General features: G+C 43.3%; 1 protein-coding gene across 2 annotated transcripts in view; it reads right to left on the bottom strand.

Annotated features, from left to right (window-relative positions):
• The window catches only part of BBOX1 (gamma-butyrobetaine hydroxylase 1), a 47964-nt gene extending 22247 nt beyond the window's left edge, over nucleotides 1–25717 (bottom strand). Inside the window, exons 1-4 of one of the 2 annotated variants that reach the window (XM_064512871.1) lie at nucleotides 25466–25717; nucleotides 18637–18687; nucleotides 17820–18281; nucleotides 16003–16117 (exon numbers count right to left, since the gene is read on the bottom strand). In XM_064512871.1, coding sequence (XP_064368941.1) covers nucleotides 16003–16117; nucleotides 17820–18281; nucleotides 18637–18687; nucleotides 25466–25678 — 841 coding nt within the window. In that variant the 5' untranslated portion in view covers nucleotides 25679–25717. Of the gene's footprint in view, nucleotides 1–16002; nucleotides 16118–17819; nucleotides 18282–18636; nucleotides 18688–25465 lie in introns of those variants that run through there. The other variant, XM_026121768.2, reaches the window with a different exon arrangement.
• Between the last annotated feature and the right edge of the window lie 534 nt (nucleotides 25718–26251).

The following is a 26251-nucleotide window of genomic DNA, read 5'->3' as shown; positions in this document are numbered from 1 at the left end:
CAACAGATGAAGCCCAGGCTCAGGGTAATGCGAGTTCATCCAACCAGCCACTAGGGTCACAAGAGGTCAAGTGCTGACTCAATTTTCTGCCTGGGGTTTTGCCCTCAGAGGTCAGCTGATATCAAGCGCATGCTCAGAAGGTGACTTCAGGGTTATATGAGGCCACCCTTCTTAGCACATGGGGCGATTCGAGGTCAAACTCAGGCACTGGCTACTGCTCAGGGGCACTTGAAGTCACCAAGCGTGAAAAAGAAAGAGCCCTCTAGTAAAATTCACACTCAGAAGACCTCCCCGGGGTCATCGGAGGTCACCAATTAGGCCATGGGGTTACTAGAGGTCAAAGGCACACTCAGAAGACCTCCCTGGGGTTACCCGAGGTCACCAATTAGGCCGTGGGGGTTACTAGAGGTCAAAGGCACACTCAGAAGACCTCCCCGGGGTCACCCGAGGTCACCAATTAGGCCGTGGGGTTACTAGAGGTCAAATGCACACTCAGAAGACCTCCCCGGGGTCACCCGAGGTCACCAATTAGGCCGTGGGGTTACTAGAGGTCAAATGCACACTCAGAAGACCTCCCCGGGGTCACCCGAGGTCACCAATTAGGCCGTGGGGTTACTAGAGGTCAAATGCACACTCAGAAGACCTCTCTGGGGTCACCCGAGGCCACCAATTAGGCTGTGGGGTTACTAGAGGTCAAATGCACACTCAGAAGACCTCCCCGGGGTCACCCGAGGTCACCAATCAGGCTGTGGGGTTACTAGAGGTCAAATGCACACTCAGAAGACCTCCCCGGGGTTACCCAAGGTCACCAATTAGGCCTTAGGGGTTACTAGAGGTCAAATGCACACTCAGAAGACCTCCCTGGGGTCACCCGAGGTCACCAATTAGGCCATGGGGTTACTAGAGGTCAAACTCTCACTCAGAAGACCTCCCCGGGGTCACCCGAGGTCACCAATTAGGCCGTGGGGTAACTAGAGGTCAAAGGCACACGCAGAAGACCTCCCCGACGTCACCCAAGGTCACCAATGAGGCCTTGGAGGTTACTAATGGCCTAATTGGTGACCTCGGGTGACCCCGGGGAGTTCTTCTGAGTGTGCATTTGACCTCTAGTAACCCCACGGCCTATTTGGTGACCTCAGGTTACCCCGGAGAGGTCTTCTGAGTGTGCCTTTGACCTCTAGTAACCCCACAGCCTAATTGGTGACCTCCGATGACCCCGGAGAGGTCTTCTGAGTGTGCCTTTGACCTCTAGTAACCCCACGGCCTAATTGGTGACCTCGGGTGACCCCGGGGAGGTCTTCTGAGTGAGAGTTTGACCTCTAGTAACCCCATGGCCTAATTGGTCACCTCGGGTGACCTCAGAGAGGTCTTCTGAGTGAGAGTTTGACCTCTAGTAACCCCTAAGGCCTAATTAGTGACCTCCAATGACCCCGGGGAGGTCTTCTGAGTGTGCATTTGACCGCTAGTAACCCCACGGCCTAATTGGTGACCTCGGGTGACCCCAGGGAGGTCTTCTGAGTGTGCATTTGACCTCTAGTAACCCCACGGCCTAATTGGTGACCTCGGGTGACCCCGGGGAGGTCTTCTGAGTGTGCATTTGACCTCTAGTAACCCCACGGCCTAATTGGTGACCTCGGGTGACCCCGGGGAGGTCTTCTGAGTGTGCATTTGACCTCTAGTAACCCCCACGGCCTAATTGGTGACCTCGGGTGACCCCGGGGAGGTCTTCTGAGTGTGCATTTGACCTCTAGTAACCCCACAGCCCAGTTGGTGACCTCCGATGACCCCGGGGAGGTCTTCTGAGTGTGCATTTGACCTCTAGTAACCCCACGGCCTAATTGGTGACCTCGGGTGACCCCGGGGAGGTCTTCTGAGTGTGCATTTGACCTCTAGTAACCCCATGGCCTAATTGGTGACCTCCAATGACCCCGGGGAGGTCTTCTGAGTGTGCCTTTGACCTCTAGTAACCCCACGGCCTAATTGATGACCTCAGGTGACCCCCCAAGGCACTAGCCTGAGTGTTTGACCTCGGGGGGGGGGGTCACCTTGGTTACCTTCTAGAGGGCACCAAGATGGCCTCATGGCTACTGGAAGCCAAACGCAAGTACTGGCTAGTGCTCTGGGTCACCTGTCGTCACGAAGGCTGCTTCAGGCTTACTAGAGGTAAACGTCAAACTCCTGCTGCATTCTGTTTTCCGATGCCTTCTCTCTAGCAAGGCTTGTTATTTCTCATACTGAAGCATTTATCATTTAATATTTTTGTGCTTCCTAATGCAAGCAAGGAAGGTCTCTTTTTTTTCTGCATATAGAGCTTACAACCAAACATTCAGAACGCGCAGCCATTCAGCGCTAAGGAGTAGGACTCGGAAGTTGTGCAGACTGAATTGTCCACCTCCAGCCGTGCTGGGAGACGTTAGCGTAATGCAGGCTGGTACAGATGGAGCTGTGGTCCTTTCCGCTTCTGAACCTTTTATAAGGTCTATGCACCTGAGATGTGAATCATCACATGTCCACTTAGAGTAGACGTACTCTAGCAGAGCCTTGAAGAAATGTCTCTGTGATTTTTCCATCAGAAAAATGCAAGGAAATCACGTGCAGAAACCCAGCAGTACCACCTGATGTAAACTTTTACCCATAGCTCACAGAACAGGATTATTCAAAGTGACTGGCCTTGTCCCGTGTTTTCTTGCATTGAAAAAGCATCCATTTTGGTGCAAAGCAGGCCACTGCCAAGAACATGCAAAAATTGTATTATCTGTACCAGCATGAAGGATAATATGGCCACGTCTAAAAGCAGTTTCAGTAAGTGATGTAAATTGTGCTCAGGAGAAGCAAAACTTTTTCCTTGCTGGGACTAATTTTTAACTCTTACCAAAAGTTTGCTCCTTCTGCAACTAAGGCCACTTTATTTTAATGGCCAAAGACAGATATATCCAGGCAGGAATTAATGTTACGACTCTTTGCATGGATGATTGCCAAATTGTTCTCTCTGACACTGCAATGGAGATATCCAGGATTTCCTCAGTGGCTAATAATGGGTTTTTCCTCCTTCACCTTTCCATAGCAAGCTCCTGAGTCTTACACATGCAGCTCCAAAATGTGCTTCAGACAGATGGAATATATTAGATTAAAAGGTTTTGCAGTTGAGATTTCTGGTGGAGCACTGTGAAGAAGCCTGCACAATAACCTGGGGCCAGGGTTTTCAGTTTCCCTTTTTCATTTGTATTAAGCATTTCCCATCATAAAGTACAGCTGGTGAAAGTATCTATTACTAAAGATGCCTAGCACTTCTCTTTATAACAACTGCTTATAACATTGCTAAATCTGAACCATTTGGGCTGAAGTTTTCCATGGCAATATCTACCTAAAGGCTGGTATTTTGGGAGAGCTTCAACAACAACAAAAATGGTCCAAAAGCCTAGACCAATGAAAAGTAAGTAGTGTAGCCAAGTCACAATTTTTATGTCAGCTTATCTGAGAAATTTTAGTGCTTTCATTCTTTCAAGTGTCAAGTTTGGCCAAATTTCACTAGTTTCATAGGAATGGCAAATGTACATTCCCAATACCTGAAAAACTTACTTGCCAAAGACATTTTCACTATCTTTGGAAAATAGCGGCTTGCAGATGCTCCATAGACATTTTTCAGTTTGGCAGCTAATTTGTCCAAACATTCCTGCTACACTGCGCACGTGCCAGCACTTGGGTGAGGGATACAGCAGGACCATTGCAAAGCACAGATGAGGACAGTAATTTCAACATAAAATCAATGTACTCACACAAAACAGGACCAAATATAGGCAATCTGTGTGCTTCAGAAATTGTGCAATTATACCTTGAACATCCATTTCACTGGGACTTTATCCTAACTGTCATTTTCAGTATATTGCAAAGCTGAGAGATAATAATAAGGTTGCTGTTCTGCAAGTGAAGGGAGACTTTCCTGACTTGCACGAACTGAAATACAGCTGAGTAACAGCTCAATATGTATACCTTCTGGTTTTTTCCACACACAATTTTGTGCAAACTCAAATCATGATCATACCAGCAGGATACAAGAGATGAGAAAAGCTACTCATTGATAGTCTCATTTTGCCATATGGGGAAGCTACAGGAAGAATCTGCATACTGCAAGAATTTCTTTGTTAACCATCTGTTTAAAACTACTCCAGTCAAGTACTTTTAAAGACTTTCACAGACATGCACCAAATCAAATTCATTTTCTGTGATAAAAGACAGTGCTGTAGCAGTTCATTGGAGGCAAAAACACACAGTAAGAACTAAACCCTAGGACTCTATCTTCAGTATGCCCTCAATATTCCTATGCCAGGATTACGTTGTTAAAATAATCCAAGCTTTTTCTATGCCTCCCCTCCCCGCCCCCCCCCCCCAAAAAAAAAAATCACACTAATCCTGCCAGGACCAATTCTGCTTGACAAAACTGCAACAGATATCACCTAAGTTTTAATGGCTTCAATGCATTTAGCCAAGAATTCCAGGAAATCATAATGCAGACAGAAAGGGAAAAGACAGGAAATTAATCATGGAGCCCAAAGTACAGCTTCTCAACAGGACACTTTCTGGAGCCTGGAAGTTGCTGATGCAGTCACTTTAATTTAATTTGTCTGTACTACTGACACAGGACACTGAACTCCACACTTGTGAGTAACACTTTTATTTGGTACTTTACAACTATTAGTGATTTTCTTCCAGCACTGGCTGAATTAATTACAGAAAAGACCATTCTGAAATACTGCACAGCATCTTTAGACTGCTGAACCTGTTCTGGTTTTCTGTTTCTTTATTCTTTCATTTATTTAGAGTTGAAAATTGTGCAAACATTGAAGCTGAGTCATATGGTTGCCAGCACACCTGAAAGAATGTTGCTATAGGCACTTAACAGTGATTTTATTGATATAAATTAAATTTGTAAGAATTTTTTATAGATGCTAAACTGAAATGATTACAAGTTTACAAGTGCAAGTAACCTTAGGTCAAGATTTAATTTTTATTAAATGGCCTTGTCAGAAAGCATAACTGTAACTGTTTTGTCCCTTTTATTTGCCCTATCACTTATCTATGCGTACTTATAATAACATATAGACACAAAATACATAACAGCAGCTATAACATAACATTGAAAGAGCTGTTAATAATAAGTAGCACTAAGATTTCCCCAGAAATCTGTTTTTCTACTGTAAAACTTTTTTTCAATTGTTTATAACTTGAGCTAAATTTAATCCTCTGGGCTGAATTCTTTATGCAGAATGTTTCCCTTATATTGAATTTATTTGGAGAAAAATAAGCCAAAGTGATCGGCTGTTTCTGAGAACAAAACTCAGCAAAGAAATACATTCTTTGTTCATATTAAACCCCCCCCCCCAGCAATCTGCTGATAGGCGTCATTTCCTCTATTTTGGTGACTGAGGCAAGGTCAGAAACATGCTCTGGTGAATCCTGTGACAACCCCCTTAAACTCATCATATTATAGGACTATGAAGAGGCTTCACACCAGAACTTTCTGCAGCTTCAAATCCGAAAGGGTCGTGAGGGCTATGCCGCACGCAGAGCCATCTCACCCTCCAGGAGTTCACCGGCAGCTGCAGAGAGAGACGAGAAAGAAACAGGCGCTTCCTCCAGCCCTTCGCAGGCTCTCCGCTGCAGGCTCCCTCCAGGACCATGCTGGAGGAAACCTGTGCTCCGGGAGACGGGAGCGGCTATCAGGGAGCAGAAAGATACACAATGAGCTGGGAAAAACTCAGGGAAACGGCAGGGGGAACTGGGTGATGGCAGAGAGGTGGGCCTGGAGACTGAGCAAAAACTGCCACCGACTGCACTGGAAAAATCAAGTTGGGGGAACTGTGCTGCCAGCTTGGCAACTAGAGTTAATAATTTAGTACCCTGGGACTGAGAGCTGAAAGCAAAAGCTGAGAGCTCCAAAAAATGCTGAGGTTCTTCTACCTTGTGAACTAGGGCCCGAGCAGAATAATCAGATCTCAAACTCTTCTCTCCCCCACCCCCCTTGTATATGTGGCCAGAAAAAGAAACAGTTGGCACGTGTCTTGCACTGAAACATGTTCAGCAAAATCTCCCAGTACTATATAATCTCTGTGGTTAATGCATTCTGTCCAGGGAACAGCATAATTTATTTTCTGAGCTACCTGGCTTACTAGTGAATAGAGAAGAAGCTGCTGAATAGAGGAATCGCCTAAGACGGTAGAGCCATCGAACACGGAACTCCCTCGCTCCGTGCTTCGACAGATCCATTACCGGCCATGAGACGGATCGCGGGCCTGACAGTTCAACAACTCCCAGGTTTTGAAACATTGACTAGTAGTCTGTCTTCATCTGCACTGCCCTAAATGTTCAGACAGTGTCTTAAAAGCTAATTCATTGGTAAGTTATGATAGATTTTATTGTTGAAGAGCAAATATACATTACATAGAAGCCTTTAAAAATCACCCATGACAGCACTCTGTTCACTTCACAGATTTCAGCCGGGATGGCTCTGCTGACCACACACGCAAAAGAACTTCAGCAACTTACATTCCCAAGGCTCTCTGATACTACCTTGGGTTTTTATACATTTCAGACTTGGGGGAAAGGGGGGTTATTAATAATTTCACACATTAATGTGCTGAACAAGGAAATGAGCTGTATTCTGGTCACTTGGTTTGAAAATCAGGGTCAATGACATGATATAAATGACAATATGGACAGATACAACTGGCCATACGCCTGCCATTCTAGGTTACTGCATCGCACAGGAATGCATGCGGGGCAATTTCTCTCTCTCCAGTACAAGGCCGACCTATTTCTGATTTCTATCCCCTGAATACACCACCATCCTACCCTCCTTGATCTCTTCTCACTTTCACTTGTAATGTCTCATCAGTCTGCCATTAGAATACTGTTTGCATGCACACGCACACACACGCACACACACACGCTCTCAAACCAAACAGGTTGCACAGTAATAGGTAAATAAGACAAAGATGTTATTTCTTACATTTACTTTTGCATTGATTCTAGTTTTTCCACAAATTTAACATGAGAGAGTTTTAAAGTTAAGCATTTTCTTAAACATTGAATTAGAGCCTCTATTCTTATAATTCAGTAAGAACTCTCAGCCATAATGGATTTCCTTGCATTTTATGTCTTTAAATCTGAAGCTGATTATGCTTTAGAAAGGGCACAATAAAGCAGGAGAAGATTTAAAATATTTCAAAGAAAAATTATTTTGTATAAATCATGTCTAACTTACGTGTAATCTTAGCTAACCTGTCCAGTTAACCTGTCCAGTCAATCATAGAGATAATACAGCAACTAAAAGTGAGACCAAAAGTGTTTGTAAAACACAGACTGCATCATTTATAAACACTCACATTTTGCTTTATTCTACTGCCCCTTCGGCAGACATACCAATAAAACCTTTTTTCTTTTCTTTCTTTTTTTCCTTTTTTTTTTTTTTTTTTTTTTTTGGCAAAGTGTGACTCTAGGGCTGCAATCAGCAGACTCTCACATTAGCATAAAGCAACTTCCAGAATTGGATGTCTGAATTCCACCTGGTGAGTGAGGGACGCTACACAACTCAAAAGGATTTAAAGGGCAAGTTTTTTTTCTCTCTTTCTAGATACAGGTAGCAAGTATAAAATACAATGTGCTGAGGAAAGGTTGAACTGAGACACAACACAGTTACAACAGTTTTCAACAGTTGCAAAGTCTGCAAATTTCCAACCACTCATATTCCTTATTCCTCCGGCTAAGGCTACCTTAGAGACTGTCCAAGAAACACAACACACATAGCCAAACATAAGTTACCCACACAGACCCTCTTCTGTACTCTACCCTACATTTCAAAGAAGCTGTAGGATGATTGACAAGGAGTTCAGTTTCATAAAATGTTCACAAAATGAAAAAAGGGCAATCCTTGAGGCGACGTATAATCTCACCTCATTAAATTCCTTAGTGAGACCACTCCACTGCCTCCTACTCACCGCTCCAGTGTGTTTAGCTCAGAATACATTCCTTCACACATTTGTGTGATGGGGGAAAGACTAAAATATGAATGTTTTCCTTTTCTCTATTGTAAGTTATTAAATTAAAATAGCTTTTAGTATGCATAGTGAGCTGCCAAGAATCTCCTTTGAAAGACAAACTTAAGTTTCAATGCTGGTGCAGATAAATAACCATGTGGAAACTAATGGAATATTTCAGTTCAAACTCTTCTTTCCTAATTGTTCCTACTGTCTTGCTAAACAATATTTTCCTAGCCTTTTTCAAAAAAGAAGGTTTAGAGGAATATCACTATCACAAGGAATATATCAAGAGATTTTTCCCCACCTTGGATAATACATCCATGCACCTGATATTTAACTGCAGTTCCAAGAGCCCCAGGTTCCTCTGAGTGCATAAGCCTTCAAAACTCTTGTTTAAATTCCTGATTCTCACCACACTCACCAGAAGTTGTGCCTAATACAGCATGTCCCTTTTGCAGTCAGTGGTGTTGGGGGTTTTGGCTTTTGTTGCAACCAACTACTTTTCCAGAAGCCAGGTATCAAGAAAAATAGCTCCTAGGCTTAAGCAGACAAATCAAAACCAGCTAATGGATGCAGCAGCAGAGAAGCGAGACTTACTTTGCCCACATGCAGAGTGGACTTGCACATTCTCTGTAGATTTAATGGGGCAGCCAAGCCATGCCATGACAGCGCAAACCAGGTGAAGCTCAGCATACTCCTCTGGGACTGTCTTTGATCTCTGTATAACAAATCTGCCGATCCGATCTTTGCAGCTAAACTGTGCAGAACAGCCTAGGAACAACAACTCATTTGGTCTTCCTCCCTACCAGACCTCCTACAGCAAAGGCAGTCATTGGACTCATGTTTTCAACTACATGGAGCTGAGGGAGACAAAAGCAAAATATAAAATGTTTCTATAAATAATCTGCAAGAGAAATCTTTTCTCTGTGTAGAAATAGTCAATAACGTGAATTCCACTCAGGCACTACAAATTTATCCTTTCCCAGGCTCTGCAGTCAACGCTGCCTACTGGCTGAGCAGATGTTTAATCTTTATAGTACCACCATGATGAGGAAATTGCAAAATTTCAAGAAAACTGGATACTCAACAGGCAGGTACTAAAACTGAGAAATGGTTCAAGCAAAGCATCCTCTTAGGCACTTTTTGATATTTAGCTACTTTGTGTTTAAAAAAATGGACTGAGAGTGGCAAACAGTTAAATCTTGCCCTGGGTAGGCTATACACTCTGATCTTGAAGTTTCAATTCTCTCAAATGATTACACTTTCAGTGAAAAGTGCAGCCAACGTCCTTAGTGGGTTTTTAATTTATTTTGAAAGGCGCAGGCTGGTATGTGAATGCTTACAGTGTTATGTTATAAATCCTACCTCATGCTTCAGAGAAGAAGGGCTCCCAGTCCTCCAGCGGCATATTGGTCTTTCAGCTACTGCAGGAATAGCCTTTCTCCCCTGACATTTCCCAGTGTACTCTGTAATGACACTCTGATAAACATGCCAGCAGCTGAAAATGCACTGTGTACAGTTCCAAGTATTACAAATCCTTGGGAAATGTATGGAAGGCAGCAGCAGTTGGTATCTGGGAGGGAAGAAGTCTAGTGCACCTTGTAAAGTTATTGCTATGAAAAACTTCACCCCACTTTATGACTTAAAATCTTCTTTTAATTTGAAATTGTTTATAGTTTGTCTCAGCTCAATTTTTTACCTGTTCTAAATAGCATCAAGAAAACCTGTTCATATATATGCACTTGCATTCGTACCAGTAAAGTATTCACTCTCTCAGCAGCATTTGATTTCTTAGATGCTTCTAGACCACTACTCATTTTCAGTGCTCTCCAAGGAGCGCTGTGCAGTCCTGCTTGATGTGAGGTGCCCAAGGACCCATATACTCCTACAGAATTCTCCCTGCATCAAACAGACTAGCAGGATGACCTCAGCTGCATTGCAGGCTACCCTTCTCTTTGGGCTTGAACAACTTTTGCCCTGATTGCAAACCAATCTGCCAGTGTAGACTCATATGCACGCTGTGAAGAGTATCAACCCCCCCAACCTTTTCTGCAAAAATTGCCACCCAGATGGTTATTTCCCTACCTTGTACTCACACATTTGCCTAGCTGCAGTACCTTATAGTTGACCCTGTCAAATGGCATCATATTTTCCTCAGGCTGGAGGGCCTCATTTTCTGAATATGTAAAACTCTGGTGTACCCATATCTTTAGTACAGAGGGCATTTCCCGGTCTCTAAAGCTCAGGAAGGTCAGAGTGAAGACAAAGAATAGCAGCTAACATGATTAAGAAGATAAAGCAGCTGTGAGGAGAGACCAGAAAGGTTGGGACTTCTCAATTTGGAGAGGAGAAGGCTAAGGAGAAATATAAATGTAGAAGATAACGAAGGCAGTGGATAAGGTGAATGCAGAACTTTTATTCACACAGTCGCACAATACTAGAAGATAGTCTTTGAAATACATAAGGTTTTAGTTTCCTGTCTCCCTGTCTGTCTCTCTGAACAGAGTTCTGGACTGTGCTGCGTCAGGAAGCTGTGGAAGCAAACAGCAAGCTCAAAAAAGGGATTAGACAAGTTCATGGACAACAGCCCTAAAACAGGTACTACAGGAAACAGGTAGGAATGTACATCCCAACATCCTTGATGCAATGACTGAGGACACTGAAGAAATACAAAGGGAATGGACTGCAGAGAGCAGCTTGGCCCATGTGCTTTTCCTAAGCTACTGCTGGACACTAGAGCAGTAGGCCTAAGAACTATTTGTCCAACCCAATAAAGCTTTTCTTTATGTTCTCGCCATTTCTCCCGCTTGTCAAAGTTAGTTAGCATTCTAATCCTGGTCCTTCAGGGCTCTTAATACTCCACCCCTGGTTGGGGTCATCTGCAAATTCAATGCAACTGTTCTACTCCATTACATTCACTGATGAAAATAAGGAATAGTATTGCATAAAGCACACACCTTGGAAGAACTTCTCTTGATGTATCATTCTGAATTGATGGGAAACCATTAGAGCTACTCTGAATATTTGTTTTCCACCAGTTTCCCTGCAAATCTTACTACATATTTTTTTTCTCTGCCACATTTCCCTAGCACATTCATGAAAATTTCATATGTGACAATGCCAAATGTTGCACTTTAATACTATGAGTCTGACCAGTGCATTTAACATTCAAATATGCCAAAGAAAATGATGAAAATCAATTGAAGAACAAACTTAGATATTCACAGCACAAACCAAACCACTGCTCTTACAGCACTGAATAAACCTTTCCAAATATTAGAAAGGCTTTGTCTCCATGAACAGAAAGAATTATAAAAAGTTTTTAGAGTCATGCCTAAAATCAAGAGAGTCATTTTCAGCAATAAAGCCATCCAAAATGGTGAATAACTTGCAGGATTTAAATATCAGCTCAAGGCTGTATGCACAATAAACTTTTCTACTATTAGCAAAGGAGAAACTGGCTGACAACCATACTGGCTTTCTGCAGTTGACTACTGGACGATTACTTATACCAGATGCATTTGATAAGTACCACAGGCTTGTCTGGAGACTTCTTCATAGTTTCAGCACAGATTTTCTCATAGCCTTTTTAATCTTTATGCTTTACATATTAATTATTATTATTAATAATAATTGCTTTTTCAGAGAAATCTTAGGGTTTAATTCTAATCTCCTGATGCCAGTATTAATCCTTCCTGTAGCTGAAATAGGGCTGGGGTCTAATTTCTAACACTTATGCCTGATATATGCACAAACTACTTTTAAATGATGCATATTTGCATGAAAGGCAGTGAAGGACTCCCTGTCCTGACTGATCCCAGAGACCATCACAGCCATGTAAGTATAAGAGCAGTAGTTTCAGCAAGAGAGAGACAAACAATAGGTCAACACTAAAAAAGCAATATTTGTAAATATTTCCTTCTCCTCAGCCCCACACGAAAAGGTTCGATCTCCAGGATTTACCTTCTGACAAATTAGCTGCTCCAGAATTGTGAAAGGGACATGAAAGCATACACAATAAACCCACACAGATGCTGTGATGCTAAGACATTTAAGTTCTTCCAGAAAACAATATTTTAAAAAATGTCTCTATATAGAAGTCTGACATAAAAAGGTGTACCACACAAAGCATGTTGTTCTCCCATATGCTAAACAACAGGGACATGATTCCTGTCTTTATCCACAAGAACTCCTCCAGTGACTCTATCAGGAAGCTCTACTAAACAGGGACCGTACTCTTTGCCAGGATTTCCTGGTGGTAATTGAACCCATTCATGTTCTTCATTATTTTATCATGTCAGCACAGCACATTTTTTCCACTACTTGACCACAGTTAACATATTTTCCACTGTACTACAGTAGAAATAAAAGAACTTATGCTCTAAAAGCTGAATGGGTGGGTAAGACAGACAGGAATGAGACACTAGCGCTTGACAGTCCTGGTTCTCACTTTCACACCCGAGTTGCAATTGTGAGGTGAAAAAGCTTTTTGTTTACAAATGTAGCTGCACACTTCATAAGGGATAAAAACAAAGGTCCCCTACAATTTCTTTGTGTCCTTATTGGCCAGTTACATTGTGACTAACAAAACCCGAGATCTGTGTGCTTGCCAAAACGGGAAGAAGGAACTGCTTTGGAGAGAACCAATCCATCACTCCATCTTCCCATTTCAAAAGAGTAACTTTGAAAAAGAAAAAATGAACCGCAATTCATGCTCATACCATTTTAGCCAGAAAAAGCTACCTACGCTACAGTTTGTGTGAATGCAGAAGACGGCCTCTGCCTAGCTCCTACAGACACTACGCAGGCACCAAAACCACACTTGGAACCATTCAGCATTTCAAAAAATGTGATGTTCTACAGACAGTAGGCAGCTTAAAATCTTTTACTGGGGGATAAATGAAATAGAGAGGCTCTCCTCCTCTTTCATTCCTGTGCTTGTTTTCTGAGTAAAGCAACTGAAATTAATTTTTTTAAATGCATTTAGTACTCTAAAAATGCCTGGATGGGAAAACTGGCAGCTTTTTACATTTTAAATACTGCATTTATTCAGGGTTTCTTTTCCCCCTCCATTTTAGGCCCTCAGTAATATCTACTAAATGAAAAGGAATGGGCAGTTAGCTGAAGGCATGTGGTATAATAATCTCAAAAAAAATATTTTTCTTTCCTAAAAATAGTGTAAACAAACAAACAAGGAAGCAACCTAGCAGACATCTGTCTCTAACATCCTTTTCCAAATAGACAGTAATTTTATATCCTTGATGAAAATGCAATTCAGAAATAACTGGTACAAGAGTTTCCAGGAACAGAGGGTTACTTTCAGGAACAGAGGGTTACTTTCAGAAAAAGCCTCAAAAGGAAATTCTGACTTTTTCCCAGAGAAGTTAGAAATGCAAAATGGTTATTGGAACTGATCTGCAATGAAGCTAATGACCAGAAAAAAATGTCACTGGAGTAACTGCTATCATCTGCCAAATACTTTAAAGTCTTTTAGGAAAGCATGCATCACTGTTTTGGAAAATGTATTTAATGTATGTCTGATTTGTGTGGGCACCACCACGTGACACGTGCATACAAGTGAGAGGACTGTATATACCAATTCCTATACTTAGCTAGTACTTCAAGTTTCAAGACCTAACCATGGGCACCGCAGACACACATAGTGCACAACTTGCCTACAAGCAGCTGCATTCATGCTTTTCAAAAAGCGTGACTTGCTCTGCTAGCAATTCAGCTCTGTAATTGCCAAAGTCACAGATCACTGTAGCAAAGCAACTAATGGCCAGCTGAAATACTGAAATTAAAATTCTGGAAGGTTGCACTGTTACAATCTGCCTGGCAAAATAAACAAGAACTGAAAAACACAGCAGTGGGCTGCAGCGCCTCTGACGCAGGGCCCCTCCAGTTTTGACTGCCTGTAGTAGGGCATTGCTCGGGCCTGCGCTTCCGAACTGCCAGCCACGTCGCGCACAGAGGCCGACGGGCACATACAGAAGGAGGCCTCAGGCAGTACCGCTGAGACGCCAGAACCCGAGGATCAGCAAACGGCTCTTCTGCTGCTCTTTTGGAAGAATCCTGGAAGCCGGGCTGAAAGGAGCCTCACTGTACGTAAACAGTGGGCTTTGCATGCCACACCGGTAAGACCTGACACTGTGTTTACAGGGGAATTTGTCATACTGACAGAGTTACTAGCCACTTGCATCATACAGTAAAAATCTGACCTGCTCTTTTTTTCTGGCTTGACACATGTCTGACACCTCACTCTTGGAAGCAGAAATTACAACAAAAAATTATCACAAAAGAAAGGGCAAATATCCAACATCAAAAGCAAGTAACTGCTTGTAAAAATAATTAAACAAATAAATAAAAAGCTGCAGCTGCGAAAATGTCAGCTGTGAACATTAACCTCAAACTATAGCATTCTGGTGGGCTTGCTCTGATATTTGTTCAACCAGTATGCAGGTCTGGTGTTTCATACCATCATCTGTAACACTATACCGCTGAGACATGATTCTCTGCTTAAGAGCATGTAATTTGCCCTGGTGCAACTCCACCGACTAGAAGAAGCTAATTCTAAACTTATCCTGACACACAATGAGAAACAGGTTTTAAACTTCTAGCAAGCAAACTCACATGATTTATAATTGCAGCCTTTTTTCCAAAGGAAATCTGAGAAAAAACTAGAAGAAGCTATCTAGTATAACCAGCCATTTCTTTTCTGGGAATATGAGAAAGAGCTGAATGAACAAAGCCAAAGTTAATGCAAGCACTTATTTAGTGTAACTTTCATACAGATATTTCCTCACATCAATCATGGAAAACAGAATTTGGAAAGCATTGCCCAAAGAATAAAAACATAACTCTACTGTATATTTTATTTGTACTGTTTCATTAGAGAAGAGTAGTAGCAGAGAGGAGAACTGGCCTCCAAAACAAGCATTATATTTAGGTGCTGAGAGTAAGCACCATGTAAATGCGTGCATATGAAGACAAATCACATCCAGTTAGATTTCATGATGGGGCAAAACAGAAGCATTAAGCTTGAAATACTAAAATCTCAGTTATTGATACCTTTGCTAATATACACACTAGAGATCTAGCCTGATTTCTTTGGGCATTAAGTAGAGCAACATTGAATTTACAGCGATCCCCCTACAAAGGCTGAAAAATGTCTTGCTAGCTTCCACAGTGTCTTCACTTTTCCAAATACTCACAATACGAAAAACTGCCAAAGAAAGAAGAAATGCTAATGCGCATCTATGTATCATGACAAACCTTATGTTTTTACAATCATTTCCTGAAAGGGTAAGCAATTTTTATTGCAAAAAAAAATAAACATTGTTACACTACAAGTTGCACAAAGTGCTTCAGTATCTGAAGATAAAGTCAGCTACTGCAGTAAGTATCAGATGCAGGGCAAACACAGCTTGGACTTCAGCACAAGATACTGGTGTGCTACACAGTTACTGTTTAACAGAAGGCCACCAAAGGGAAAGAACAGCTTCATTTCAATTAAAACTCTCTTGCAAGTCTATTTAAATAATCTCTCTAAAAAATATTTAAATAATTTTTGTAACACACACATTTGCTTCGTCACGCAGACCAAATGAGTCTGTATGCTGGTCCACAAGCCTCATTCTTTCGACCTACTAACTTTTTCTGGGGGAAATGGCTTTAGGGAAGATAAATGCAGCCCAAACAGCTGAACACCTCTCACTCTGCAAATGGCCCAGGACAGAGCAGGCAAGAGTGACTGCTCTTTGCCTACACCGCATAGGTTAGAAGATGGAAAAGGGCGAAGGTGCGTGCCTGTTTTGCATGCACAGCCGGGCAATGAGCTGCCAAGCGGTTTCCGCTGCTCCAGCTGGGCAGCCTTAGTTCTCATGCAAGGATTTCTAAACAGCACTGTCAAGGTCAGACCACCTGAATTTGAAACCCACGCAACAGATTTGGTTTTAATTCCTACCTGGTAAAAATAAATCTTTTCGCATTTCTTCTCTGGCTTCTTCGGAGAAACATCGCTTTTTCAACCACTTGGCTTCGTATTCACTTGTGTGTTCATCTGGCCAGGTAACAGATATCTTGCAAGATAAAAATAGAAGATAATTAAGAATGAAAAATTTAAAAAGCCTTCATGTAAACCACCTAAAAAACCCTTAGAAATTATAGAAAATGAAATATTTAAATTACAGTATCACAGTTAAGCATTCCCTGTAGCATAACAGCAAACGATTAATAAAACCCAACCTGAACATCATCCAAATTCTGATACCTTTCATAAATGATCATTTTCACATGACCCAACTTCCTCTCCTGGGCAGGCTGCTTTCACTGTGGGAGCTCTGCTTAGCAGAAGGTGGGGCATCACAGAACCTGGCACCTACCACTGAGGAGAGCACTTTATTACAACTCAGAGGAGAGCAAAAATATTTTTACAAGCTATTTGTGTTTTGGAAAAAGGGCAAGAAAAGACATGCAAAAGAGAAATGCTAGAGGATAAATCTCTCTCCTAGTTTTGAAATGTTTCCCCCCTTTCAAATAAATAGAATACCAATTTTTGTTTCGGTTCCTGAAGAAAAGGGCAGAGAGCATATAGTTTCTCTTGTCATGACCAAACGAACTCAATGCAACCTGCCCAGCTGAATTCTCAAGCCTGCTGCCTGGGTATGGATTCTCATTTCACATAGTTCTGACCATTCATGTCATGGTAAAACACCCATACCAGTTTAGGATTAGTGCTCTACTTACGCCAGTGCCTGAGTACAAACAGAAGCAGACAACCCCTCTAGCAACAAACATAATAATACATTTGCCCATTCCAAGTAAGAATTTACACAGTATAGATGGACAATGGACTTGGGAGCCCAGAATTCCCAAATAAGCACCCTTAGCCTCCGAGCGAGTCATGCCCCCGCACTAGTCAGCTTGGGCAAACTCTCCGCAGCTGAGCACCTCAGCTGCAAAAGGGCTGACTGCTGTACCTTTAAGATCTTTTAAATGTCTTTAACTGTAAAATGATAGATGAGGGTTAGCATTATCAAGGGAGCCATGTATTGCTTTTAGATAAACCTATAAAATCTGAACAATAAATCAGGTTTCTATACATGACAGGAAAGATTAAAATTTGTATAAAGGGAAGTTCGTGTCCTCTCTTGCCCAGCAACCTCCCCTCTTTCAAGAACAGATATTTAAATAGGCATACATATTTATGTATATACAGATATGTACATATTAGGCCAGTTCCAAATACTGGACTCCACTTTGGTTTGAGTGTTTGCTCCAACAAGATTAAGTAGAAGTCTTTTACAGGTTGGAAGATGAAGCATCAGCTAATAAAATGACATTTGCTTTATGGATTAAGATCATCTTCACTTTCCCATTTGCCTGATTTGTGAGACATTTATTTATAGAATAAGGAGAAAAAGGAACATATCAAAGTGAAATTAAAAGGGTGTGGAATGTCTACTTTTTTTCCTTTTTACTATCTCCTGGTGATGAAGAAACGTACAGCAGAGTTTAAAAAAGCATAATTATATCCTAAAAACTGAAGACTGGGTTTCTGTGCCTACTGCATGACATTTATAAAGCGAAATTTCATAAAAAGGTGAGAAGATCTGAATTCCTCAAATCACAATTACTCCTAAAAGGTTGGCAAATACACAGTGTGACTTCTGCATCAAGGAGTCGTGATTACAACATATCCTGGGATTGTCTGTAATTTACAGATAGACAAGTGCTGTTGAAACAGTTTCACATAAAGCAAAATCAATTTTTATTAAATACCTTCTTTCCATCTGTCAGAGTGACATCCTTTACCACAATGTTAACATCTAGGTCCTCGAAAAGCAGTTTGCGTGCTTTGGCAGAGTCTAAGAAGCAGTCAGGGCACTGGCAGTTGTCTCTCAGCCAGACGCAAGGAAAACGGCTCTCACTTCCATCCTCCCAGTGAACACAGACAAAATGATTTTCCTCCAAAGCTTCCACCTTCTGTATTTCTGCTTTCATGCTGCGTGGCTGAGCTGTATGGCCCGCTCGAGCGGTACGCTGCCAGCAACGCGGAGGGAGAGCGGCCGCCGCGACCGCGCTCCTGCCCTTTGGCCCTCGAGGCAGAGAACACGTACCGGCTTGTCGGACTTTGGCCCTTAGCAGGGCACTAGCCACTGCCGCCCACATTTTGACTTCTCTAATAAAATCCTCAGAGGAAGAAGGCTTTTGTGGAGTTCCTAAAACACTGTGAAGAGCAGTCTATTACCAAAGAAACAGATACAACAGAAAGACAATTTTAAGATGATTCTACCCCTCTTCTCCCCATTTCTTCTTCTTACCTAAACCCTTAGAAATATTCCTTATCTCTTGCTCACATTTTCTGAGGCAAAGAGGGTCTATTCAGCCCAATATATTCAAAAGTCCATTGAAAAATCCTGCAGATTAGCAGAGCTTCAATTTGATTCATCACCTTGGTCTTCTTTTATTCTGCAGTTAGTTCAATACTTTTTGCACAAATGGCCTCATTACAGACACCTCAAGATGACTTCCATGAATCAGAAGTAGGCAACACCACCAATCATGTTTGAGAGCTACGGTTTTAAAATACACATACCTCAATTCCTGCAGTGGATACTATGGAGAAGAGACCACAGAATCCATTTCCCTGCAAGGAAAAGCTTTGTAAACATGAATTCAGCTACAGGAACAGAGTTTGGAGAAAGCTCATTTCTCCTTACACAGATAGACTGCTTTCTATATATATGCCATTATATATAAAGCTATCTGAAGTAACCGTATACTCTGTTGCAGAAAGATAATGCATTCCAACCTTAAATTGGAAGAGAAGTTCTGGTCTAATGCTTTTCTTATTTAGAAAAATACTTGGTCTCCCCCTGAATCAATAAATTAATACATTTATTTTTAATAGACTGTTTTAACCATTTCAAAGTTTGCATATTTATTTCTAATTTGTTCTGTGTTTTTTTCTGTTGTTTTCAAAGGCTGCACAGGGAGAACCTCATTCACGTCAGTATTTTGACTCACTAATACCTGCAGCAGTTTACAGAAGGTTTTTGATTTTTTTCCTTCGCTCTCTCCAAGAACTGTGTGGTATAGGACCCCTGGGTCTCCTCTCAGTTTTATTTCATTTGATTGAACTGAGCAAAGCAGAATACTGATTTTTACTTTCTTTTGTTTGGGTACCGTCCCATCAGAACCCATAAATGAACAACATTCACTCATAATTCATCCAAGGAACAGCTACAGCTGTATGCATAGATTTTAATCCAAAAAAATGTGTTCCTATCCAAACTGAGTATATTTCCTAATACACATACACATATCATCTCCAAAGCATTACTCAATACCACAGTTGTCCTGCTAACTGTGAAAATATTAACACCACAAGACTGGCTGCAGTTTCCTTCTGAGATTTCTTGGACAAAATTTTACTATGTATCACTGTGAAAACATGGTATGCTTTAGGGATTTTTTAATCAGAGGATAACAGGATACTTCATCTAATCTCTCTGAAACGAGGCTATTCAGCAAGTACTGGAACACAGTGAGGGTTTCCAATATGCTGAAACTTTAGAAGATCTGGTTTCCAAATAGAAACGAAAAATAATAATGAGACCATTTTAACATACTGTAAACTTTTGCTATGTCTGTACATTTTTCAGAGTACTTCTGTTCAAGGCAGTGGATTATTTGATGACACTGGGACAGATCCAAAAATGCACTTAAGCAAACAAAATACAGTGTAGATGAAACCGAGACAACCACGACGGAGAAGCGCAAGCCACAAAACAACTGCCTAATCGTTTAGGCAACTGAGAGCCTGTTGACATTAGTGCTTCTGCCTGAAAAGTTAGCTGAACCCCTGAAAAGCTAGTACTGCCCAAATCCAAAGTCAGCACCATGCTGACGGAACAAGTGTCCTCAGGCATCTCTCTTACCCGGCCTAGGTGCACACCAGGAAACCTTGCAGGGCACAGCTGGTAAGCATGACCAGAACATTCCTGACACCCGGACAATACTGAATTCGGCACAAAACAAGGCACTCACACCTACTTTCATTTAAGAACCCAGCTAGAAAGCGTATGAGCCACCCAAATACCAGAATTCATGCATTTCATCTATCTTTCAGCTTATACAGAATTCAAGGGCAGAACACTCTTCCCCCAAACCAATCACTCAGCTCCCTTGTTGATATGGATACACTTCTCTGTATGCTAAATATAAGTAGGTACTCCTGTAGGTATTTGTTTAAGGCAAGACCATGAGAACCAGCTTTCACTTTTGAAGTTCAAGGCCATCAGAAAGCTCTGGTCTACTAGAAGTAGCAAGTCCATATGTATTCTAGTACTTTAGAGGACAGTATGCCAAAGTTAGGCTTTCAAAAAAGACTTCTGAACAGGCTAAGCAAGGCTCTTCTCCTTTTAACTTCAGCATGGAGTTATAAGTACCTGGATGTTATACATGAGCGTGTTTATTACACATCTTTTTTTTCTGAAATGACAAAGCAAGGGACAGGGAAAAAAACAAGCTTTTACTTTCTGAGTATCTTTCAGGGAAGATTCATCACTAAATTTAAAGTCTTATCTGAAGCTTGGCAGATTCAAACAGCTTCTAGGCTTCTTGTATTTTACCATCCAATTAAGAAATCAGAACTTGTTTCTAAAAGACTCCTTATAGCACTACTGCTAATCAAGGGCCTAATAGAAAATCACACGAGAAATTTTTTATGGCAAGAAATATAGGTGAGTCTATTGTGTTCCTGTCATAGACGTTGCTTAAGTGGTATCTGTTCATATGGTAACGGATAACTCAGTCACACAAAATGCATGTCAAGCAGACTCCCTTTCAAACAGGTGACAGTGATTTTTTAAGTGCTTTGAAACAAAAGGTCAACCTAATAAAAAGGAGTGCGAGCAATCCTGACAGAACGTCTAGATAAGAAGAATAATAAGACTTCTGGAAGTTACTGAGATACACACAATCTATGCTACAGTGGGGAAGGCTGTAAGCTAAATGTGAATTTCCAACTTTGATTAGATGTGAGAAGTGTGTACAGCAGGGTTTATCTCACCTGACTTTGGACACATACAACAGTCATCTACACTTCAACATCATTTGCACCATCTGCACCAATTCTAACTAACAGCAAGAAAAAGGCACGTTTAGATCACAATTCACGTGACCTTTTCAGAAGCCTGCTTTAGGATGAGATGAACTAAACTTTCATTTCTATTCACTAACTACAAAGAGAGCCTCAACGATTAGCTCCGCAGTGGATGCTACACTGTTGCTGGTTGCGTTCAGCAAGACTACTTCTCATGGCTTGCATTTTTTGAGTAACTGATGCTTCTGTTCACAGACCACTGTTGCTACATACAATTTGCATTTCTGTACTCTATACGGCTGGGAGAATCTCGGATGGTAGCAGCCTTAAAGTTTTTTCTACTTGCTCCTGCAGTTACGCTGCTGTCAGAGTTGCCCCATTGCAAGAGACTTCAGCTTTCAGTGTCACCAACCTCACCTATTGCTAAGCACAAAGAACTCTCCTGAAATACTCCCAGGCCTAACTGCCAGAATCCGAAACAGCCACTGCACCCACTCAAAGAGAGGGGAGGATCTGCTTCACAGACCACACGGAAGCCTTTGACATGTTTAGGACAGGAAACAATTTTCCTGGACAATTTGTGGTATCAAGAAAAATCATGATATGTGGCTTTTTTAATATGCAGATCTACTCCATCTACTGTCAGTTTTCCGCAAGACTCCAGTCCTATTCAGACCTTTCATTTGTGCCTATTTATTGAAGGCAGTGGAACTGTACCTGTGTAATACTCTTAAATAGGGCAGGACCAGTTTGCTAGTTATGCAAGAGGCTGAAGATCAATATAGCAAAAAGACTTCCCCGTGGTGAATTTAAGCATTTGCCCTCTAAATGTTCAGCAGTTTTTGTATTAAACTTCTGTTTCTGTCTTCATTGTAAAGCAGTTGTTTGGGTTAACCACCTACTGAGAGAAATCTTGTAAGAAGAAAAGGGCCGTTTATTGTTTTCCGTGAGTTAGTCATATCGTGGTGTCATTTCTACAAACAAAACCCAGACGACAATGTTTAAAAAAATCTGCTACAGCACATCCTCTTGAGGTTATTCTTCCAAGATACATAAATTAAATAGTTCTGTAAGCCGAGTTTCTGTCCCCCACCGAAAGCTTCATAGCAGAAAACTCTCTCTTCGGTAGCACAGTTTCCCATTCGCCTTGGCGCTACAGTGCTCTGGATGGAGTCCTGCGCAAGGGCAGCCGGCGTGTCTTTACAGCACTGCTCCGGGCACAAGGCAGTTTGCACCAACAGGGAGTTTCTCGTGATTCCTAACGCCGTGCTCAGCCTTCCCAGCCGGGCCAGCCACTTACCTCGCTTTGTGTCGGGTGAGTGCCAGGCACTGTGAGGCCCTCTCTTTCACATGGCCTGTGCGAGCCCCGGACCGTCGGTCTACTGCAAGTTTTACTGCAGAGCACAGTAACCCCGCTGCTCCCCGGGAACGCCAGGCTCCCCGTGCGCGCACGCCAGCTGGGCTGTGCACACGCGCCACGTGCCAGGCTCCCTGGGCCCGCACCGCCCCGCGCAGCGCTGCCGGCAGATCTGCCGGTGCTCCAAAACTGCGAGCAGGAAGAGGTAACTACCAGTCCGTGCTTGAACAATAAAGGCAGGCTGTTACTGGCATTCCTCTCTCCTGGAGCAATGAATGACAGGATGCCTGAGGCTGAGAACCAGCCAGCTCCTAGCTGCTACACATACAAGAAGCCCCTGTTTCATAGCTCAGCCTACTTCCAGGGCACAGCACAGAAGGGAATCTGCGGGCTGGGTGGCTTTGTCTGGAAACTGCACATTACACCTGATTTCTAATTCAGTGATATTTCTTCATATCGAACACATACATGACATTAAGGTGAGTCTGCAAATGACAGTGAAGAACTCAGACTGTTCACATCAGTATCTTCAGAAAACCCTACAGTTGTTCACTTACAAATACTGCACAAAAGTACAGTATTGATACTACTAACATCATGTCCCAAAAAACCTGGAGTATAAGACACAAAGCAAGTTGCTGGTAAAGAAAGACAAATCCAAACTCTTGGCGCTGATCATTCCCAGGCCATGCTGTAGAAATGGGAAGATCAGGTTTCTTTTTCTAGGAGGCTATTGAAGATGCTTAAAATAATCAATTACACAACATCTGCACTATCTTAACATGTTCAGAATAGTTTTTTCCAATTTTTGACAGTTGTTTACAGATTTGTGGGTTTTTTTTCATTTTTACAATAAAAGTAGAATGAAAGTCTCATGTCAGTGTAAGTTAAAAGCAAAAGTTCCAGGAGCTTTTATCCCTTTCTCCCTCAAATTCTTCAGGCAGACCCTTCTCCATGTGGTATTATTTTACACTTGAAATTGCATTCTGTATTAAACTAAAAGCAGAACCCACTGGTTCAAATAAAGTTACTCGCATGGTAATAACTATGATCAAATTGATTTTCTTATAACTCAGAAAAATGCAAAACAAACTCCTTGCATCACAGCTCTCCGCTTCGGTTTTCCCTGACCTACAGCTATCTGCATCCACTTAGAAGCTGCAGTTGTACTCTCTGCTGTCACACATCAGCTCTGCATAGTTTAAAACAGATGCTACCAACAGCTCTTACGATTCACACTGACCCACGCGAAAACAGGCCCAGGGCCAAGTTTTTTCGGTTCCCATCACTCATTATCGACACACAGCCCTCCGCAGCGTGACAAGGGCCAGCCTGTACGCTGACGGACAACTACAATTTAAGGTAATCACCAGCATCTGGTGGACTACGCTTGCAGACTTCCCCCAATCTCCAGTTAAAAGATAATGATGTTCACTATTCTCTTTCTCAACAATCCCTCTCCTTCAGCCTCCTCCACCTCCCCCCACGACGCATCATGTACTCTCCCCTGCCTGTCAATGTCAGCAGCACGTTTGTTAGTTTTACATGCACAAGTACTTAAACACGAATTCTGATTAATGGTACTTTAAGACAGTTGGGATAGTCTGGATAACATGCACTCTCTTCGCACATGGTTAAGAAGCTGCAGAGAAATGAAGAGCTTAATTACTGCATCATACTCAAGTTTTAGCCATGCCCAAAAAACCCAAGGTGCTGTGCCAGAAGCTGGCCCATGTAAGCAGCTCCGGGGAGGATATAATGGAATCCTAACTCCACTGCCAGCCGCACCAGGACCCTGGATACAGAAAATATCACAAAACTCTAAGAAGAGCCTGAATTGGGCTCGGCTTGAGCTGAGATTTTCTCTCTTTTAGGCTTTGCCTAATATATAAACAACAAATTCAATATATGAAGTAATTGTATAAAATACAATCAAACTTCAGAAAAGGAATAGCCCTGGATGAAATACAGCGTGTGTATTTTCTGCGATTGCAAGGCTGAATTACATCATCTTGTCTCAAACAGTACCAACAAGTCCCTGCAGGACATTTCTCTGATGCTGTTATCTCAGGTTATGACAAAAATACAGAAGCAAATATGCACTGTAAAGGGAAAAAAACCTGTTTTCATTTATGTTATTACTTCATGTCTGCATAGTGCCATATACAAAGGACCACAAAGAAATATTGCTTCGAAGGATTACTATTTGAGAGCTGGGCTTCAATCGCATTGAAACTTTCTTTCAATACCATAGCGTAATTAAGGTAAATGACAAGGAAGCTCATTTATACAAGTAATTTCTTAGAACTAGACAGGAATACAAATGTGCTACACTTGTATTTGTGCAAATGTAATACAACATGTTTCTCTGAAAGAAAAATTACCACTGGCTTTGTGGGCTGAAAAGAGGGAAGCCAGGCCTGCTGATCGCTCAGTCCCTGTCCACACTTGCAGGCGGGACACAGAAGTGTGACCCTTAAAAAAGCAGGAGGCCGTCATGCACAACGCGAGCTGCAGGTCTTATTTAAACGTACTGCAGCTGCTCCTCTCGCCCCGGTCCCGCGCTGGCTTGGAGGCCGCAGCACCGCACCAAGCCGCCTGCGTGCCCCCCCCCCCCCCCCCCCGGGCCCAGCCGGCGGGGCCCAGCGGCGCGGGGAGGCAGCGCGCCCCCAGGCGCCCCCGCGCGCAGGCCACGTTCGGCCACGGTTTTCAGCAGAACCACGGGATCCCGCAGCCGACACGGTCGTGGCTGCCGCGGGCAGCGCTGCACCGAGCGTCCGGCCCCGCTGCGCGAAGGCTCAAGGGCAGAAGGCTGCCCCGGCCCCGCGTACCGCGCGGCTGCAAGCAGCGCTGCGCCCCTTCCCGGCGCGGGGCCGCCGCCGCCCGCCCGCCCGCCCCGCGCCGCGCTCCTCGGCGAGCGGCCGCCCCCACCGGCAGCCCCGCCGGCCCCGCGCCCCTTACCTGCCCCCGGCCCCGCGCAGGGCCCGGCCCGGCCCGCGCCTCCCCCGCCCGCGGCGCTGCCGCCGCACTGCTGGGGGCGGCCGCTGCCCGGCGGCGGCCGTTGGCGGCGGCCGTTGGCGGCCTCGCGGGGGGTTGGGCGGCGTCGGGCACAAGCCCCAGCGTTTCGGATGGTGACAGACAGACCCTGCGGTAGCAGTAGGAATGAAGTGACATGCGGCTGCAATAGGCAGCGCGCTGCCATGTTCACAGCCTGCCCCTAAAATGGGATTCGGGTGTACATGACCCAAGCCGGATAACTAGCCATGGAAATACCCAAGTTCTGGTATAAATTAATCAACTTCCTCTGAAGAGCTATCCCACTTAATATTTCTCACTTTTCTGACATAGTATTATTTTCTCCACGGAGCACCCAGGCAGGGGTGGCAGCCGTCGGGGCCGCGCGTGGCTCCCCGTTGCCCTCTTGGGTTCCCGAACAGCCTCCTCTGAGGGGCCTCGGGGAGATCTGGCCTCCCTCGTTGCACCTCAGCGACTCTCCAGGCGCGTGGCGCGTTTGGGCGAACGCCGCGCTGTTGTGCGGCGGGTGGCAGAGCCGGGGCCTGCGCTCCCTGGGGGAAGGGGCCTCGTGAGGAGGCATCCAAAACCTGGGGACATGGGGCGAAGCTACGCCGGTCAGGCAGCAGATTTCCATCCCTCGCTTGCAACAGGCCACGTGTTCGCAAGCAGCTGATACTTCCCAATCAATTCAGTTCACAGGTCTCTCTAAGGCTTAGAGGGAATCTTCAAATT

Source organism: Dromaius novaehollandiae, chromosome 5 (assembly GCF_036370855.1).
Source record: "Dromaius novaehollandiae isolate bDroNov1 chromosome 5, bDroNov1.hap1, whole genome shotgun sequence".
NCBI classification, from domain to species: domain Eukaryota; kingdom Metazoa; phylum Chordata; class Aves; order Casuariiformes; family Dromaiidae; genus Dromaius; species Dromaius novaehollandiae.
Note: the sequence above shows the minus strand (reverse complement) of the source record. Positions and strands in the feature narration are given on the sequence as shown.